Raw genomic sequence first — 21,769 nt, forward strand, 5'->3', positions numbered from 1 at the left:
GACATATAAGACTGACCCGCCACAATCACAGGCTTCTAAGAAGGCCCTGAAGACCTCCAATAACATTACTGTCATCACACCACCATCTGAACAACCTTCCCCCTCACCTTCTGTTTCTATCCTTCTTCTCTCATAGTCCATAGACTGTAAGCCCTTGTGGGCAGGGCCCTCTATCCCACTGTACCAGTCAGTCATTGTTAGTATTATATTTGTTTTATATATTTTGTGTACTGTATGTAAACCCTCAAATGTAAAGCACCATGGGATTAATGTAATAATGTACAGCACCATGGAATTAATATAATAGTGTACAGCACCATGGAATTAATATAATAGTGTACAGCACCATTGAATTAATATAATAGTGTAAATAATAATAATAACAACAATAATCATCATCATCATCAAATTTGTGGGGATCAAACTCAGTTCTCCCGTCGTTCAGCTGTCTGAAGAAGCCATGGCACTTGGTCAAGCAGTGCAAGCTCTTCATTGTTTACATAGATCTCCTTGCATGGCATTTACTTAGAAATGCTGGTACAAAATACTGCAGCTTTGTCCCATTCAAGTGACTTAATTATGTTACACATGAATTTAGCTAAACATGGAAGAGACCATAATACCCACATGAAGGACGTGGCCCAGTCAAACAACTGATCAGTGGGGATGATAAGGATATTGGCCATCAAAGCGCCTGTATTATAGAATCACACTATTGAAAATAGCTCACCTTCTTCCCCATTGTACACTGTGCACATTGCACAGCTCATGCTTAGTACACTCTTCAGTAGAAACCAGTATGTTCTGTACAGACACCTCTTGTCCTCTCCATTTCTAAAGCAAGTCTCAGCAAATATGTCTGCCCACATAAGCATGTACAGACTATAAAATTACATTTACAATCCTAAAATGAAATTGGATAAGAAAACAAATTGTTTTAATATCCGGTTTTATTTATGTAATACATTACTTTTAAAGGGATGTTTTGATTTTTTTTATTGTTTATTCATGCTGCAGTGCAGAGTGGGCAATAAACACTTTTTATTTATTTTTTTTACTTGCCTCTGTTTCGAGTGGCTGTGGAAATGGAGGCCTCGGGAGAAGGGAGTGAATTTTTTATGTTTTTGACCCCTTCAGCCGCACAAGTAGACAAATGAAGAAAATTTTTGGGACTAATGGGATATAATATTGATAATTACCACTGAAAAGAAGATGCAGTGCTTTCACTTTCAGGAAATCGGTCACCAGAACCCAAGATATCAAATGGTGTTTTCCTCTTGTGAAATGTTGACTCTATTGATGAGATATCCCCTTTTTTTATCAATATGCAGAAGAGATCTTTGCTCTTGCTCCAGAGATATTAGCAGTAACACCCTCATTGCTCCATTAGCATATTGACAAAAAGGAAATATTTTGACCAAGGAAACACAGATTCAAAAGAGGAAAAGACCATTTCATTCAGGTGACCCCATCCTACCAATCTGAGGGGCTGGGGTGGTATACTGGGTACTGGTGAAAGACTCCCTTATGTAGTATATGTAATTTTTCAAACAACTTTTTTGTTTTAACTTTATGAACAGATTTTGGTTTATTTCTATGAAATCATGTGCCAAAATCCACTCTCTCCAGTGGGAAGCTGTATACAGATTTCTGCTGGCAATAGAGAAACTAAGGAAAAAACTCCTGAAGTGAACTGGGATTCAGTGTAGAATTTCACAAAAATGAGCCAGTATTACATGGTCAACAGTACCCCCCCCCCCCCCTCACAGTATTATGTGCTCCACAGTGGCCCCCACATAGTATTCTGTGGTCCCCGACACAGCATTATGTGCTCCACAGTGGTCCCCCATACTGTATTATGTGGTCAGCAGTGGTCCACGACACAGCATTATGTGCTCTGCAGTGGCCCCCAAACAGTATTATGTGCTCAGCAGTGCCCCTCATACAGTATTGTTTGCTTGCAGTGGCCCAACCCCCGAGTTGGTGCTATTAATATACTCTGAGGTCTCAACATTGCCTTCAACTTTGACTGTACCTGTGGTGCAGCAAGAACACTGTATGGTAGCAGACTGACGCTAGGTTCACTAGCATTTGGGCTTCCAACCTTTGGGTCCACACGGGGACCCAAAGGACACTGACTCTTACAAAGTGGTTACTCCTGAGGACCCAATAGACTATAATGTGGTCCGCCCGGTTTCCGCTAGTTTCAGTATAAAACCTCCTCCTTGCAGGACTTTTCTCTCCACCGATTTAAGACAGATTTTGTGTCAGTCTTGATACAGTAGATCATTAGATCAGCACATTTATTTGCACTGATTTTGTAAGGTTAATAAAATATATACCGTATATACTCGAGTATAAGCCGAGTTTTTCAGCACAGTTTTTGTGCTGAAAAAGTGCTCCTTGGCTTATATTTGGGTCATTACGGTAATTTTCTGCCCCGGTGTCTGGATGCCGGGTCTGTAAATGTAAATGCCGCCGCTTTGCAGAGCGGTCGCGATAGAAACCGGCACCTCCGCTGTATTGCTTACAGCAGAGATGCTGAAGCTTATGCCTGCGATCTCTGATTGTAGGCATAAGCTATGGCATCTCCGCTATAAGTGTTACAGCGGAGGTGCCCTCTGGAGATGTTCTACCCCCTCCGGAGATGTCCTCCCCCCTCCGGAGGACCAGCCGTAATAGTAATGTAGAGATTCTCCCATAGACGGCAATACACTTTTATTGCCGTCTATGGGACTTGCAATCAAATGACCGGAGGTTCAAGTCCCCCAGGGGGGCTAAAAAAAATTGTAAAAAAATAAATAAATTAAAACAAAATATATATAATAAAATAAAAGTTCTAAATCCTTTCCCTAGAATACATATAAAGGCGGGTTCACAGCACCTGATCTCCATTATGCAGGTTTCCGTTTTCTGTCGGCAGAGGACAGAAACAGACATTCAGTGTCTGTCAGTGAGCGTCTTCTGCTGCCCATGGCGAAACCGTTATGCATAACGGAGATTGGGCGCTAGTGTGAACCTGCCCTCAAAGTAGAAAATGACTGTGACACACATACACATTAGATATCCCTGTGTCTGAAAGTGCCCGGTCTACTGAATATAGGGAATAGTGCTTCTATTCTGTCTGGAAGGGGTTAATAGGCGCACTGCAGATCCCCTATATTCAGCCAGGCTGAATTCCAACTGGGGGTAAAAAACCCAGTCCTCAAGCTCAGGGAAGGGGCAGACAGACAACCAAAACACCCCCTCCCCTTCCCCAGCATTTACTGCACCCAAGAACTTGGCCATCTTAATTTTTGAAATTTTCCAGTAGCTGCTGCATTTCCCCCTAGGCTTATACTCGAGTCAATAAGTTTTCCCAGTTTTTTGTGGTAAAATTAGGGGCGTCGGCTTACACTCGAGTATATACGGTAATAACAATATTTATGTTTACATTCAGTTGTTTTTGTATCTGTTATATAAACATTTAGGGACATTATTGCAAAGTGAATAAGTCAAAATGATATTGCAGCTAACCTTCTTTGAATTTCTTTATTCAGCATAATGGATCACACTGATCTTTTCTCTCTGTATAATTTGCAATTTATAAAAAAAAAAGTTAAAAAAAAAAAAGAAAACTTTCTTATCTATTTCGTCTTCTTCCCCAGTGGTAGATGAAAAGGTTGTGAACAATACAAATATGGGCCGTGCCCACTGTAGAGCTACATCATGTATGTCCTTAGCACCACATTGTCTTATCAGTGTGAATCCAGATTCAGACGTAGTACGTTTGCAGTCGAAACAATCACATTTCTTCTCTTTGATCTGTAGATCTAAAGAAAATAAACACAAATCCACATTTTCAAAGGAAAATGTATTTCCAATATGCTTCCAGACATCAAAAGTCATAACTGAGTGCAAAACACTGAAAGTTAAGGAGAACCCTACTAGTCTCTTGAACATAAGTTCTAGAACTCGTAAAACACTTTACTATGCCATTCCTCTGTCAATTTACATTTCTAGGAGGAATAACAAAAGGGGTCAGCACTTGGGAGGTGTGGGGTGTTTCTAGTCACTGACTCTGTTCTCTCAGTGTTGACTTAGTCAGATTATATAAGGATACAACCCTGTGACAAGGAGAATAGTAACATACTACTGTTCATAATTCTCTAGGAGAGATAACAGTGATGACAGTACAAAGTTATAATTCAGTGACATTCAAGTACTTATTGAAACAGACATGTCAGGAGTGATGAGAGGTCTTCTTTAATAATAGCAGTGACTCAGCATCATTACTCGGAGCGGTGCCTACTTAACACATATATATATATATGAGTATATAATCATTAATAATATGGCTCCAAGCTTCCAAATATTAATAAATCAATTCAGTTAAGTATCTTGAAGGAATAGGACTGAACTGTAAATTGAAGCTTCTGGGCTGCAGTGCAAAATCTGTAATGGGTCCCCTAGCTATCTTGGGCAACACCTTTGGGGCTCCCATGGGTTCCAGGACCCAGTAGCAACTTCTGGCGCTGCTTGCCCTATAGCTATACTTCTATACTAGGACTAATGGTTCAAAGGAAAAAGTGAAATTAGCAAGTTAGAACGGAGAAACCCATCATTGATTGTTTTTAGTCTGGTGGTTCTAAACCTCGCTGAAATGCTTTGATCAGTGTAGGTTTAATGCTGGTTTTGAGGTGTGTGTTTTATTTTTTTCTGTGTTTTTTTTTTCTTCTTTGTTTTAATTTATATTTATGATGGACCCAGTGGTCTGACACTCACTAAACAGAATGTTAACAGTAAGAAGAAAAACAACGTTATTATGTTTACACCTTTCAAAGGTTTTTTTTTTTTTTTTTTTAAATATACTTCATTAACCTATTTTACTACTTTTTAATAAAAAAAACAGTATCTCCCTAAGAAACCTCTAACTAAGCTGTTGCCAGGAAAAATCTGTATAGCTTTCAAACGACATCAGAAGCGCTGTTCTAGGTAGTAATAAATTCGGGGGCCACACGGTGGCTCAGTGGTTAGCACTGCAGCCTTGCAGCGCTGGAGTCCTGGTGTTCAAATCCCGCCAAGGGCAAAAAAAACCATCTGCAAGGAGTTTGTATGTTCTCCCCGTGTTTGCATGGATTTCCATCCCATATTCCAAAAAAGACCTACTGATAGGGAAAAATGTACATTGTGAGCTCTATGTGGGGCTCACAATCTACATTAAGAAAAAATAAATAAAATAAAAAAAATTCGGACAGAGAGCTATTTGAACTGACGTCCCACTTGGCATCTAGCAATACACAGCGATGTATAGGATACTAAAAGGAAATAAAATAGGCTAATAAAGTATATTACAAAAGTATGTTATATCTTGACTACTGCCTAAAGCATGACAGTGAATATAAAAATGATTCATTTTACAGCAACTTCCAATGTTGGTGTCCGTGAAAACCCCAGGACAATCCCTCTCAGCATCTCAGTCACTACATGAACAGTCAGCTAAGGGCATGTCCGCATTCCAGGAAGGCATTGTTTCTCACCGGCCTGAGATGCCAAGACAGAATTCAGACCCAACCTCTGAGAATCCTCCTCTCCCTCCTCGCATTGAAAAATTTGATCGTAGTTCTTGGTTACGTCAGGAGGAAGATCTCCCACCAAAGGTACTGATGTTTATTGAGCTTGGTTACTAAAAGTTCATGTGTCTGCAGTACAGCAATATGTAAGTTTTGTTAAAAATTTAACAAATGTATTAAAAATAATGTTTATATCTGTGGATAATAGATGTAGGATGTTTACTATACAAAAAACTGGAAGTGGACTTTTAAATCCCACTAGGACATGGGCTGATGTAAGTGTATGCAGCTTTTTGCAATAAGTGGGCACTATATAAGTAATATATTAGTTATATACACTCACCGGCCACTTTATTAGGTACACCATGCTAGTAACGGGTTGGACCCCCTTTTGCCTTCAGAACTGCCTCAATTCTTCGTGCCATAGATTCAAGAAGGTGCTGGAAGCATTCCTCAGAGATTTTGGTCCATATTGACATGATGGCATCACACAGTTGCCGCAGATTTGTCGGCTGCACATCCATAATGCGAATCTCCCGTTCCACCACATCCCAAAGATGCTCTATTGGATTGAGATCTGGTGACTGTGGAGGCCATTGGAGTACAGTGAACTCATTGTCATGTTCAAGAAACCAGTCTGAGATGATTCCAGCTTTATGACATGGCGCATTATCCTGCTGAAAGTAGCCATCAGATGTTGGGTACATGGTGGTCATAAAGGGATGGACATGGTCAGCAACAATACTCAGGTAGGCTTTGGCGTTGCAACGATGCTCAATTGGTACCAAGGGGGCCCAAAGAGTGCCAAGAAAATATTCCCCACACCATGACACCACCAGCCCGAACCGTTGATACAAGGCAGGATGGATCCATGCTTTCATGTTGTTGACGCCAAATTCTGACCCTACCATCTGAATGTCGCAGCAGAAATCGAGACTCATCAGACCAGGCAACGTTTTTCCAATCTTCAATTGTCCAATTTCGATGAGCTTGTGCAAATTGTAGCCTCAGTTTCCTGTTCTTAGCTGAAAGGAGTGGCACCCGGTGTGGTCTTCTGCTGCTGTAGCCCATCTGCCTCAAAGTTCGACGTACTGTGCGTTCAGAGATGCTCTTCTGGCTACCTTGGTTGTAAACGGGTGGCTATTTGAGTCACTGTTGCCTTTCTATCAGCTCGAACCAGTCTGGCCATTCTCCTCTGACCTCTGGCATCAACAACGCATTTCTGCCCACAGAACTGCCGCTCACTGGATGTTTTTTCTTTTTTGGACCATTCTCTGTAAACCCTAGAGATGGTTGTGCGTGAAAATCCCAGTAGATCAGCAGTTTCTGAAATACTCAGACCAGCCCTTCTGGCACCAACAACCATGCCACGTTCAAAGGCACTCAAATCACCTTTCTTCCCCATACTGATGCTCGGTTTGAACTGCAGGAGATTGTCTTGACCATGTCTACATGCCTAAATGCACTGAGTTGCCGCCATGTGATTGGCTGATTAGAAATTAAGTGTTAACCACTCAATTACTATCGGCGGCCAAATTACTCATCCCTCACTTCTGGCGTCAGCAGACCGCCCCACCGATCTCACTATGGGAATCAAAAGTTCAAGAGCTTGCACGCTTCGAAGAGCTAGTCACCTGGTCCGAGAGACGAATTGAAAAGTTCCGCACAACCTGGGCCCCATGGCTGAAGTCTTGATTACTCTTCCTTTGGACCTGTTGCATCTCAGAGGCTGCGCTACCTCGTATAGTGGAACCTTCCAAAGCAATAACAAATGGCTACGTTGCGGAGGACTCAATGACTGGTTGGATACTGGCTGTACCCTCTGTTACACCTGATCCCTCTCCCCCCCCCCCCCCTTTTTACGTTCCTCACCTGTCCTTATCACCCCTCTTACCATCTACCTAGCACACACCTTGATATTACGGCGGTTACAGAATTAGATTTACACATGTTATGCTTTAAACCGTCTGGTCAGGTTGCTATTATGCTGATGTCTGCTTCTAGACTACAGTTGTTTGAATTTCCTGTATCCCTACCCTTTTCTTGTTTCTGTATCCCCATAAAATTTCTTTGAAAAATCAATAAAACTTGTTGAATTAAAAAAAAAAAAAGAAATTAAGTGTTAACGAGCAGTTGGACAGGTGTACCTAATAAAGTGGCCGGTGAGTGTATACATTGCTTCTTGCCTACTGTCAGGCAAACTGGATATTCAGGACATTTATGTCCAACAGATGAATGACTCATTGCAAAATTAAACATATAGTGTGATTTTTAAGTAGTTTTTTTGTGTCACCCACTTGTCGATTATCATAACTGAGAGAGATATTTTTATTTTTTTTCTCTTTAAAATATTTTTGGTATAATTATTAATTTATTTTAAATATTTTTCCAGACATTAAGATTACATTAAGATTGTACTTTGACATAGTGTACTCACTTTTTATAGGTGATCCTGTGACAGTGGACTGCAAATGCAGGGGATGATGAATCTAAACAGATCTTTTAGCGTCCTTGCGCTCGATGTCCAGTTTGTGCATTCTGCCGGGTTTCCGTCTTCTGCCCTAGTGAAACTGTACAGTGGACGGAAACCTGGTGGTCTGTTTTAAAATCCATTTACTTGAATGGGTTTGCAAAGGTGAATGCCCGTGTGCGTCTTCTGCCTGTCCGCGAGGAAATCGGAAAACCGAAAAAAACTGGTTTCCCCATGGACAGGCAGAAGATGTACATGGACTGTCACTTTTGCAAATTCATTCAAGTGATTGGGTTTTAATACTGACCGACAGGTTTTTGTCCCCTGTACAGTTTCGCCAGGGCAGAAGACGGAAACCTGGCGGAATGCACAAACAACGAGCGCCAGTGTGAAAGGACCCTAAGGACTAGTTCACACTGGGCAAAATGGTCAGGATTTTGACGCAGAATCCGCATCAAAATCCTGCCGCCTCCCATTGAAATCAATGGGAGCCTGTCATTTCCTTTTTCCGTGAGCGGTTTATTTTTGCTCGCGGAATAAAAAAGGGGCCCCTCACCTCGCCTTTTACTGTGTGAAGACGGCCTCCTTCACTCTTCACTCACTGCGTACCTGTCTTTAATTTGAAGATAATTAAGGATGGAACTTCCTTAGTAACAGGGAGTAGGCATCAAATTAGCTAGAAAGCAGAAACTTGAGAGATTTTCAAGCAGAAAACAACATTATTCCAGAATCATATGTTCTATTAACATGACCTTTTAAGTCAGATTTGGATCTTACAAGAAGGGGAAATATAAGTCCTTCCTTTATATTTATCATTCTTTAGAATAATCTTTTGGCTTCAAAAACAGCATGAATAGCTGCTACAAAAACTACATTTTTTTTTTTTAAACAAAACATGTAGTTTGTCAAACAACTCTTAAGATGTCAACTTATTAGAAGGTAGTCATCATATTGGCTGCAAGGCCTGCTCTGAGTACCCCTTGCAAGTGACTGATTTTGGCAAAGGACGCCCAGGCTAGTCTAGATTGTTATATGGAGGCTATTTATTATAAGAAGAACTTGGGTCCATCAGAACGGGAGCTGCTCGTCCAGAGTAGCTTTCCATTCCGGCTTATCTATGCCATCCATATTCACTAATCATAAGGAGACAATCCCTTAGGCTGAGTTCACACCAGGTATTTTGGTCAAGATTTTGAAGCCGTATTCGCCTCAAAATCCTGACCAAAAAGACAGTTCTCATTGAAATCAATTGGAGCCGGTCAGGTCTTTTTTCCAGGAGCTGTTTGTTCCGGCTCCCGGAAAAAAGGACGGACATGCTCAATCTTAAGACCGATTCGCCTAGCAAATCCGCCTGAAGACACTCCTTCCTCCTGACTAGGCCCATTCATTGGGCCTAATCTGGAGCGGAGTGCGCGACTAGATGCCGGTGCACTGCACCTGCATCCAGTCACGGCTACCCGTTTTTTGTTCCGGAAACTGAGGCGGCCTCAGTTTCCGGACCAAAAAGCCTGTGTGCACTCAGCTTTAAAGGAGTTGGCTACTTTCAGACCAATACTGAGAGACGAATGTTATGGTTTGTATAATAAAAAGCTGTACAATTTTCCAATATACTTTTTCTATCCTTACAGTTTTCTAGATCTCTGCTTGCTTTCTTTCATTCTGTTATTCTAGAGGATAAAACTCTGACCATGGTCATGTGATGAGCACACAGGTGACGCTCATTATAGTCACAGCCCAGTAATCAGACATCTGCCTGGTAACGAGCTGTGCACCTGTGTGCTCATCACATGACCATGGACTGTAAATCACATGACCGTGGTCAGAGTTTTATCCACTAGAAGTAACAGAATGAATGACAGCAAGCAGAGATCTAGAAAACTGTGAGGAACTGATACAGAAAGTATATTGGAAAATTGTATATCTTTTTATTGTACAAACAATAACATTTGTCTCTTAATATTGGTTATATATTATGTCCAGCAAAAAAAATGCACAGTGTCAGATGAGATTTATTTTCTGTCTAAAGTGGATGTGCTTTCATTGGTATCCATTTGTATTTGTTTCAGCATATCCAGTAAATGGATCTGCTAAGCAGATTAAATAAATGTGGTGTGAACATTATCCTAGAATGGTGGCTAGAGATGTAGGAAGGGGCAGAATTTTGTGGCCAAAAAAAGCGCTCTGACTCTGTATTCTGATCACTCTGGATGTAGAGAAGATCGCATTGCCCATGTAAAATAGTCATTGGTCTTTAAAGCTCATTAAAACTCCGTTTTAATCCAAAATGCTTATGAGCGCCCAACTTCAAAGGCAACACTTACTCACCATGTTATATAATCAGAGCTTTATGCAAGATCATATAAATAAGAGCATTAATGTAATTGTTTCATACATCCAGGCAATTTCCTCACAGCAAGATATAAAAGCAAGTCATTATTTTCCTCATAATTGAATTTTATAGCAAAGTCTTAATACTGCGTAGAGATGTATTGTGCATGCTTTATTCTCATAGATGTGAATGCGGCTTGTGTTCATTAACACTTTTACATCAGCTCTTCTGCATCATTTAGTCTCGCAGCAAATGAGGAGCTCTAATCCGTAAGCAGCGCCTCCACATCCATGTCATAAGATCCATAGAGGTGACATTCAGCGTTCCCCAGCTCCTGATCAGGGGACTGTACATTATGTACAATTACATGCATCTACTTAAAGCCCCACTATCTTATAACTGTAGACTTTAAAGAGGGCATATTACTAGGATTTGCCATCACCTGACCTCTGGGATCCCAGCAATTCTGAGAATAAATAGGGCAACAGTACTGTACCCCTTTTACAGACTTTCCCTGCAGAGCTGCACTCCTATTCTCAGGATCTGTGGAGCCCCAGAGGTTGAATTTCCACCATTCATAGTGATGACATATCTTGGTACTTTATAAGATAGTAATACCTGTATAATCTATATCTCCTTTGTGACACTCATATTTCTTATTTTTGCAACTTTAAGAGTTGCTTTTTCATAGTCCTTATATTTCTGAAAAGTTTTATCCATATCTGTGACCTATTTTTTTCTGCTTCTAGGTGCCTCAAAGGACTACTTCTATATCTCCTGCACTAGCACGGAAGAACTGCCCAGGGAATGGCAGTAATCTAGGAAGTAGACTGAGCACACAGCCTGTGAGAGCAAGGTGCACTGTCTTAAATGCTATTTAATAATTGATTAAAAATCAAAGTCTCACCACTCCAGTCTTCACTGCACTGTTAACCCTCCTTGCACCTTGAAGTATTTGTATGTGAAGGTATTGAGCTACAGTAGTGAGCACACCCTGCTGTATTATTACATGGAAGGATAGTTCTAGTACATAGCTGCACTTCTGAGTCAGATAAACTTCTCAGGAAGCCTTTTGCCAGCCCTAGCGACATGATTGTTGGGGTTCACATTGCTATGGAAATCTGGTAGAGCCTGAGACCCGAGAAAGATCTCCAAGGTTGAATCAGTGGTTACTATAACAGGTGTTTGGGCATACTTCTATGCACTTACACTATATACTGCAGAAGTATAGAAGGAAGTTGTAACAAAAACAATATAATTATGTAAATAAAATGCTAACATTTATATCTACCCTAAAAGGGTATGTATACATTTCTTGTAAATGCACATCTTTATAGTGGTCACCTATCACTTCTTACACTTCTTATTTGGACACTGAAATCTTTAGACTTATATACTTCATTGACTATTATGTTCTATACTATAGTAACCCGGATTTGCGAAGAACTGAAACGGTCATAGAAAATCCCATTCAGAGAACTAGCAGTGGAAGCTCCTCCAGCTCCAGCACACCGAGCTCACAACCCAGCTCACAAGGAGGATCACAGCCAGGTTCTCAAGCAGGCTCTAGTGAACGAAACAGAGTTCGAGGTAAGGTTGATTAGAAATCCTCCTGCCTGGCAGTCAGAATTATAGGATACACCCACATGAACATAAACCACAGGCACTGCGAGCAGTAGGGCTGCATTGTCACAGCACTGAATAATAACAGTGCCTTGCACTTTTACACCCACATGCAGCTCTCGGAAGAGATTGTGTGCGTGGGAGCATTGCTCTGACTTTAGCTTTTAGCTTTATCTGTGTGCAAGTAGAGCTTCGTATTGTGCCAAGGTGAATTAGTTTAATAAAACATTTTCCTTTTACAAAGATTCATGTTTGTATTGTGTTTGGCATCCCATCCTACTTCCAGCTGAGCTCTTGTCTTAGAACATTGAATCACAATGGGATCTCTCAAAGTACACACTGTACATTGTCTGCAGCTACATTTGTCTCATCCAAAGGATTTTTGTACCCAAGAAGGGGTTAAAAGTGCTAGTCAGAATATTCAGAATATATCACATAAATCAAACCTTTTTTGGTATGCTTTTATAGTATTGCTATTTACCCTTTGCTATCCTACATGTTGCTTTATCTGATCTATGATATTTCGTTGCTAGGCTGAGTAATACTACTTTTGCTCAAGTGATATTTTATTCTAGTCAGATTCCAGGCAACAGATATTTCTTTCATAAGTTTAATAATATACAGGTTTATCCTATATTTTGGTAAAAATGTACAAATAACCGAGCCTCGTTAAAATGCATCTGTATACGATTGTCTCCTCTTTGGCTACTTCTATGATACAGGTGGCCATACACAATCAATACATATTAGCTGGCATCCATTCTGCCTGACCACCCACCCCAATACACTACATGCTGGGCGTGGCAGCCCTCTATATTTGCCTAGCAAATTGACTTACAAATAAGTGAGAGCTTAATTATTGGCTGATCACATTTTTATGTGCACATATATATCATAGTAGGTCAATGCTCATTATGGGCACAAAATCTGTATACGTGGGGGGCAACACGGTGGCTCAGTGGTTAGCACTGCAACCTTGCAGTGCTGGAGTCCTGGGTTCGTATCCCGCCAGGAACAACATCTGCAAGGAGTTTGTATGTTCTCCCCGTGTTTGCATGGATTTCTTCCTATTCTACAAAGACATACTTAAATGAAAAAAGAAAAAAAAAAAGGACTTTGTACAAATGTACATCCCTATATGGGGCTGACAATGTACATTAACCCCTTAAGGACCAGGCCATTTTTTGGTTTCGCATTTTCGTTTTTCCCTCCTCACATTTCAAGAGCCATAACTTTTTCATTTTTCAGTTCACAGAGTCACATGATGGCTTATTGTTTGCGGGACAAATTGTACTTTGTAATGGCTCCATTCAATATGCTGTGCAATGTACTGGGAAGCTGGAAAAAAATTCAGAATGAGGCGCAATTGGAGAAAAAATGCATTTGCGCCATTTTCTTATGGGTTTAATTTTTACAGCATTCACTGTTTGGTACAAATGACATGTTACCTGTGTTCTACGTGTCAGTACAAACGCGGTGATACCAAATTTATATAGTATTTGAAATTTTTTGATACTTTTAAAAAAAATGATAAACTTTGCAAAATAGAAAAAAAAATTTGTGTCATCATGTTCTAACACCTGTAACTTTTTCATATTTCCATGTATGGAGCTGGTTGTGGTGTCTTTTTATGCGGGACAAGATGACGTTTCTATTGATACCATTTGGGGAAAGATCCGATGGTTTGATCACTTTTTATTCAATTTTTTATAGGAGGCAAAGTGTTGAAAAAAACGCTTTTTGGCTGTTTTTATTTTTTTTGCCGCTACGCCGTTCGCAGTACGGGATAAATGTTTTAATATTCTAATAGTTCAGGCATTTTGGAGCGCAGGGATACCTAATATGTTTATGTTTAATGTTCTTTAATTACTTTTATAGCTGATCTAGGGAAAGGGGGGTGATTTGAACTTTTATATTTTTTTTTTTTTTTTAATACTTTTAAAAACTTTTTTTTTTCTTCTGTTACATTTATGATCAGACCCCTTAGGTACCTTGAAACCTAGGGAGTCTGATCGCTCATACTATTCACTGCAATACTACAGTATTGCAGTGAATAGGAAAATCGCAGCACTTCTATTAGACGATGCCTCTGGCATCGTCTAATAGATCTAGTGCAGAGACAAGCCTGGAAGCCTTCAATAGGCTTCCGGCTGTCATAGCAACCGATCACCGCCCTCTTGTGACGTTCAGGAGGGCGGCGATCGGGGAAACATGGCGGCGCCCATGCCGCCGGCGCCGTTTACACACTGCGGTCACGTTTGACCGCAGTGTGTAAAGGGTTAACAGCAGCGATCGGCTCGGGCACCGACCGCTGCTGTTAGTGGCAGGTCCTGGCTGTATGATACAGCCGGCATCTGCCGTGTATGGAGCGAGCTCAGCGTGTGAGCTCGCTCCATACATCCCCATGCGACCCATGACGTACAGTTACGTCAAGGGTCGCTAAGGGGTTAAAAAAGAAAAAAAAAAATCTGTATACCTGCTTATATCTCCCGAGCACAAAAGGATCAAGCATGTAAAATTAACATGGCTGATTCTTCTTCCACCAACAATATCTGATGTGGCAGGGTCAGGCTCAACAACGTTAATCTAATTTGCATGAGAATCATGTAAAACATTCTAGCCTGAGTATTCCTTAAAGCATACCTACCATTATAAAAGCACTTCTGATAAGTATGTAGTACACATGAGTGTTAGAAACTTTGTAATATATCTTAAGAAAATCTGTTTCCTTCACCACTTCTTAGTCTCCTCTCCTCCTTATCTTCAATCAGACAGTTTGTTTTCAGAGTCCAGGCTGTATCCAGATCACACCCCATAGTCCAGATCAGATTTCCTGCGATAGATTTTTCAATTTCACACTACATTATGTATACTGGGCATCTTCATTCAGAAGACTACCTTCTTGAAGACTACTTTACCCTACAATTTGGGTGGTTGCCTCCCGATACTCATTGGTGAAAAGCTTCATGTAATTTACTAGTACAAATAATAAATGTAACAAAATGAAAAACTTCATAACTAGAAATTTGTAAGAATGTGGGTATGGTATGAAAATCTCAAACATGTAGATTTGTTGCAGTCTGTGCTACAGTCCGTATGTGTGTCAACTCAGAATAAACAAGTTCAGTTGGCTCTTCTATCCAGATAACTAGTTCTACACAAGTACTTTAGTGTCTTATGGTACTTCACAGTGGGTAGGTTACGGTTAGTTAATCTTCTCTTAAAGGAGTTATTAGGTTGAAATTTAACTTGCTGTTTGATGCTAGTGTATGCTTCATTCACGATACCCATCATAAACATTCCAATTTTGAAAATCAAAAAAAGTCAGGTTTTTTCAGAATATTGAAGTGGCTGGAAATTCTGAGATGTATAACCCTCCGAGTTGCTAAACTGGAAATATATATATATATTTTTTTTTTTTTTTTTTGTTTGTGTAATTTTTCATTTTTTTTCTGCTAAAATTTCTCATATTTGTTTCTTTTTTACTTAAATAAATGTGTGTTACAGCATGTCTAGAACAAACTGTATTTATGATAAAATGTCATTTTCTTTGTAGCAGGTAACAATAAACCTGAGGGATCTCCAGTGTTGCCCCATGATGGACCGAACGTAAAAGCTGAAGACAATATGACAAGGCCAAGCCGACCAGCTGTAGGTTTATTGCTTATTTCTCTTATATTTGTCTCATGTTGTCATAATCCTCTTTCTCCACAAGGTGTCCTGTGGGGTTCTTACAGTTTTCAGCCACTTCTAATTCTTCTTTTTTTGTCCACTAAAATGTAACTTTTTTCTTTCTTTTGTTGTTAAGTTTCAAATTCTCTTTTTCCAGACTGTGATTTTTTTTTCCGTTTGTTGTTATTCTTTATTATTTATCTTTTGCATTTCAGTTTTATAACCCTAGTTAGAGTTATAAAAATATAGCGCATCATATGTATATATGTGCGTGTGTGTGTGTGTGTGTGTATATATATATATATATATATATATATATATATATATATATATATATATATATATATATATAATCATGTGTATATATGTATATGTAGATAGCACTCTATAAAGAAAAAAATGCAGTACTCCAAAAATTCATAGTAAAAGGTGATGCTACTTTATTGACTCATGTGGTGTTACATTTCTGCCAGAATATCAACCATGTGTTATTTATACATACATAAGTTATATTGATGCAAATTATTCCAATGTTTATGTACTGACACATTGTATACATCACATTCATTGAGAAAATTCAAATAGAGAGAAGTGAGATGTTGCACCTGATGAGTCAATGAAGAAGAATTACCTTTTTCTATGCCTATATATGTATGTATCTATTTATTTGTATGTATAATGCGGAGTGGGGATTTGTTTTACACAAGATTCTTACACTGGAAAAAATAACTAAAGCTCTAATAACAGCATGTAAAGTATTTTCAGACACTATCCATTTACCTTGTATTACCACAGAGATTTTCTTCCATTATGAAGCATCAGGTGAGCGATCAGGACAATTAAAATAGTGCAATGTCCATGTTTTTGGTAGTGCCAATCGTATTGGCTTTAGTTAATGCAGAAGTAAAGATCCATTTGAAGTCATAAAAATTTGCCAATGTGAATGCAGGAAAACACTACTGACTAGAAGTTTTGTTTGCTTGATCTTGCCGCCATAAAAATCCCACTCTTATCTAGTAACATTTACAATATTAGTTGTGGTGCAGTCATTGTTAGGAAACAATGATGCTCCTCATTTGGCCTGGAGAAAACCATTGACCACTGGCTGCGAGCATTCTAACAATAGATATAAGCATCACATCCCTGCCAGTGATTGTGAGCCAGTGAGCTGACAGGAGAAGTTGTAAGGAGTTGCAGCTCTAAGTGTTAGTTACTCTCCCTGCATTGAGACTCCTGTCCAAGCTGTGCCCGGGCTAAACTATTAGACGTTTTTCCAAAGCCTGAGCACAGCTTGGGCAAAACGGTTACGGAAATTTCCTAAATTCTCCGACAACTCCTAATCCTAAGAACAAGAAATGGTTGAAAAAAATAAATAACTATACACCCTATGCTAAGTCCCCTCCACTCATAAAGTGTTGTCACATGACTACTGTAGCCAATCATTGGCCTCTACAGTTGCATTCAAATGTCCCCACTGAGACCAGTTATCGGCTGCGGTGGCCTTGTTGATGATGTTTGCGGTGTGATGCTGGGACAGCAGGGAATTTATCAGATTAATGTTATTGGTTCTTTTTTAAATACGATTTTCTAGCAGAATTTCATAAAATTCAGGACTAGCCCTTCAAGTCTAAATTTTTGGCAGAAATTTGCCATCAAATACGTGACCACTAGGCAACACTTTCTGGTTGAAATCTTCAGTATGTTATTTTATTATCCTTGATATCTACATTTCCTGAATGTTAGGTACATGTGTGTTTCTGTTAATATCTGTATTGTCAATGGAGTTAAAGATCAAACAGTGTGATACTTAGCTAGTTATATGCTTCATATGCCATAAATTGCCATTCCTACTAATCTCTCTATTGAGTTGTATTCTTCAGCCTGCTTTCTCTTTGTTAAGGGACATTAAAAAGATGACAGGTTTGTGAGTTACACAACATTGAGTCTGCTGGTGTTTCACATTGCTATTCACTGATGTGGCGGCTCTGTATTGTGAGAGCAGGTTATAAAAAGGGCTTTTGTATGGCTAATAATGTTAAGCGCCTATTAATAAGACTAATGCGAGCAGCGGGAGGAGAGGTGAGATTTTATGAGATAAATGTATTTTAATGCCTCATGAATGATGAGGGTGTATCAGTATCTCAATATACTGTAAAATGGAGTGTATGAAAGAACAAATTCAGGATGGTTACTGGGTACTTTTTACATTCAAGTGTGAAATGATTCTTTTTTTTTATTAACACTAAAAAATACTGTCGTGAGTAAAACCTAAGCGATTTTCTTAATTTTAGTAATCTTGAGTAAAGAAAATTAGCCCATCCGTTCTTTACATATTTCTGTAGTAAATGACCTTGATCAAAGACTCCAGCTCCAGGGCCCTATTGCAGCATCAGTTATGGGGCCCCTACCTGCCTTGTGCTATTAGAATACTGATAGTGGTATATTTTATGTAGCAGAGGGACCTTTGGAACCCCCTCAAGGTCAAGGGACTGGTATCAACTTTTACCTCTGTACCCCCTAAAGCAATGCCCCTGACTTTGGATATTGTTAACAAATATATTTGCGCAATGGTGATGGGATCTCGGAAATCCCCCCAAAAACTTAAGTTGTGTGTTCGACTTTTTTGTACTGTAATCATGTGTTTTTTTCTGAAATAATGGCACAGTCACTGAGGCTGAAATGCATTACCATATAGCCTACCGTATTTTACGGACTATAAGGCGCACTGGACTATAAGGCGCATTGCCCATGAGCGCCTTATAGTCCGTCTCGGTTCATATATAAGGCGCACCGGACTATAAGCCGCAGTCCGGTGCGCATTATATGTTATTGAAAGCGGCGGCAGGTAGACTTTGCCAGCGGCCGCTTAACCCCCCGCGTGCCAGCCGCTTCTATTGGAAGCGCTCGGCAGGCGAGGAGGGGCTCTATCAGCAAAATCATGCTGATAGAGCCCAACCGTAAAAGTTATATTAAACTACCCCCCCGTTTTAAAATAAAACCCTGAAACAGAATGTGAAACTTACCGAGCGGTGCAGGGTGGGCGGGCATTCAGGCCTCCTCTTCCTCCGATGTTCCGTCCTCCTCCTCCGGCGCTCGCTAACTGATAATGGCCTGGGCGCATGCGCAGTAGCCGTAGTAGAAGCATTATGATATTGCGCATGCGCCCAGGCCATTATCAGTTCGCGAGCGCCGGAGGAAGTGGTCAGGACATCGGAGGAAGAGGAGGCCTGAATGCCCGCCCGCCCTGCACCGCTCGGTAAGTTTCACGTTCTGTTTCAGGGTTCTGTTTCACGCCGGCGTGACAGCAGGGCTGCCGGACACTTCCCATTCATTTCTATGGGAGCCGGCATTTGAGCGCTCCCCATAGAAATGAATGGGCTGCTTTTTCCATTCATTTCTATGGGGAGCGCTCGCATGCCGGCTCCCATAGAAATGAATGGGAAGTGTCTGTCCATTCATTTCTATGGGGAGCGCTCGCATGCCGGCTCCCATAGAAATGAATAGGAAGTGTCCGGCAGCCCTGCTGTAACGCCGGCGTGTACGGCTGTGATACACGCCGGCGTTCCGTAGTGTGAATGCACCCTTACGGTGCCTTTTATGTATGTATGGAAGCGGCACGCAGACTTTGCCGCCGCTTCCATCCATATATAAGGCGCACCGGACTATAAGCCGCACTTACGATTTCTGAGGAATTCGTAGGTTTTTATGTGCGCCTTATAGTCCGGAAAATACGGTACATGGAATTGTGCTATTTCTGAAAAAAAGACTTCAGCTTTTTTTTGTTTTCTAGTCTAACTCCCCATAAAGGAAACTTTTGTTCTCATTAATTTTCTATCTCTGTCCACCTTTGAAAATCTTTAGTTGTATGGTTCCAATGAATCTTAAATGGAAATGAATAGACTTGCAATTGGTCTTGATTTAAAAAAACAATCCTATAATTTTGCTTACACATCTCCTGTGTAAACCTTTGCATCTCCACGGTAACTGACAACAAATCAACCTTGTGTAGTCTGACTCTGTAGTTGTACATTCTTCCAACACTCCCTTCCTTTGTAACCTATTGAATGTATGTTAGCAGGAAGCCAGCAATAGATGGAAGAAAGTATAACTGGAGAAACCGCTTATGTTTCCTAGGAGATGCACCGCTCACATATAGCTGTAAGCCCCTAAATGATGGGAAATTAAAGGGATTCTATCATTAGATTCCCCTTTTTGAGGTAATACCACGTCGGCATAGCCGTAAGGCTATTCTTCCCCTTCCTTTATAATTCTGCCCCGCGCCGCCATTCCATTGATGATCTGTTTTTTCGCGCTATGCAAATGAGTCTCCAGACAGCACAGGGGGCGTTCCTGAAGCCTCTCCAGCGATGCTTCAATGTTTGTCAGCCATGTCTCTCTACCGCGTCCTCTATGTCGGCATTGCCGGGCCGAGCCTGTGTTCGGGATGGAAATCCCGCGCATGCTCAGTTGACTCTGCCATCGGGCTTTGGACAGAGCCGACTGCACATTTCTGCTCAGCCATTTTACTGTGGTTGCTTTCAGGAACAGTACGCTCATGTAATCGGCCACAGTAAAATGACCGAACAGAAATGCGCAGTTGGCTTTGCCCAAAGCCCGATGGCAGAGTCAACTGAGCATGTGCAGGATTTTCATCCCGAATGCAGGCTCGGCCCAGCAATGACGACACAGAAGACGTGGCTGAAGAAGATGGAGGCGTCGCTGACATTCTTCAGGCAGCACAGGGGACACCCCCTGTGCTGTTTGGAGACTCATTTGCATACCAGGAAAAACTGGAATATCAACGGAACGGCGGCGTGGAACAGAATTATAAAGGTAGGCAACGAATAGCCTTTCTTAAGGTTATTCCAACGTGGTATTGCCTCAAAAAGGGATTCTAATGATAGAATCCCTTTATATTAAGAACTATTAGTATGTTACTATCTTTCTCAAGCTAAAAATAACTTATCCTAAGGATAGATCATCAGTGTTAGATCGGTGGGGACCCAGAACCCAGTAGCTGTTCTCCGGAGCTGATACACAGGAGAATGAAGCAAGAAGCAGACTGCTCCATTCTGTGTAGTGGCTGAACAGAGGCACTACAGCTTAACCCCCATTCAAGTGACTAGGAACTGATCTGTAGCTACCTGGTCTGACCACTCCACGGAGCTGTCTGCTTCCTGTCTGCCTGACAACATCATGCAGTTCTCTCCAAAAATATTTGTATAGGTCATCTCATTCCTAGGCTGCTGAGGGTTGTTTTTACAATCCGAATACATCATTGTGTTAATATGAACTTTCCTGGGGATGTCTCTGCAGAATTTGTAATTTAATATTAACTCTTGTGCGTACGTAATACTCAGTGATGGTTTGGTTTGCATTACATGAATGTTTTATAACGTGATCTATGGATCCTTAAGAGTGACTTTTTCTAAATCTCAGTGATGCAGCATCCATGGTCTGTTAATGATCAGTAACCCATGTTCTGTGTACACTGTGGCGAGCACTTGGCTGTGTATCTACCCATTCAAAACGCTTGACAAGCATGTAACTAACATTTGTATTTCTAACCTGCTTCCTTCCCTGTGGCTTTCCCTTGACCTGCTCTGCTTTCTCCGATGCTGATTATCCCTCCCTTGCTCAAAGAGCTATAAGAAAGCAATAGATGAGGTTAGTGATCCATTTTATAGTCCACATTGTGACCTGTTCTCTGTAGGCTCTGAGTGTAATATCAGCAGGTTCTGTGTCTTCATTTCAACATCATAGAGTCATGTGCTGCAAACCCACTCATAGTCTATTCACTAGTAAGAGTTGTAGGGGAACATGCAAGAAGAAAATAAGCCAGTTTTGTAGGCTCAGACAGAGGCCACCTTCTCTGTCTTCATGTTTTGTAAGGTGTGTTTTGTATTGGATGGACGCTTCTTCCTGGGGGTTCAAGACAGATCTTAAACTGCTCCTTCGAGCATGTATTAACCTTTATGGCAGTAGCACTCTCCTTCTTTCTATCGTTATGTACTTACTCCCCTATATGTATAATTCAGTGACCTTATTTAGTTAATCCGTTCTGAACCCTTCTCTTCAGCTAGGTCGTGTGATCTTACTTTGACCCCATATGTCTATTGAGCA

General features: G+C 40.7%; 1 protein-coding gene across 9 annotated transcripts in view; it reads left to right on the forward strand.

Annotated features, from left to right (window-relative positions):
• Window positions 1-21,769, forward strand: part of TNIK (TRAF2 and NCK interacting kinase) — a 222,501-nt gene that overhangs the window by 176,081 nt on the left and 24,651 nt on the right. For 8 of the 9 annotated variants that reach the window (XM_075268680.1, XM_075268682.1, XM_075268684.1 and 5 more), the window contains 4 exons: window positions 5,403-5,639; window positions 11,101-11,207; window positions 11,778-11,941; window positions 15,531-15,625. In XM_075268680.1, the coding sequence (XP_075124781.1) occupies window positions 5,403-5,639; window positions 11,101-11,207; window positions 11,778-11,941; window positions 15,531-15,625 (603 nt within the window). Of the gene's footprint in view, window positions 1-5,402; window positions 5,640-11,100; window positions 11,208-11,777; window positions 11,942-15,530; window positions 15,626-21,289; window positions 21,314-21,769 lie in introns of all 9 variants that reach the window. The other variant, XM_075268688.1, reaches the window with a different exon arrangement.

Source organism: Leptodactylus fuscus, chromosome 3, assembly GCF_031893055.1.
Source record: "Leptodactylus fuscus isolate aLepFus1 chromosome 3, aLepFus1.hap2, whole genome shotgun sequence".
NCBI classification, from domain to species: Eukaryota; Metazoa; Chordata; class Amphibia; order Anura; family Leptodactylidae; genus Leptodactylus; species Leptodactylus fuscus.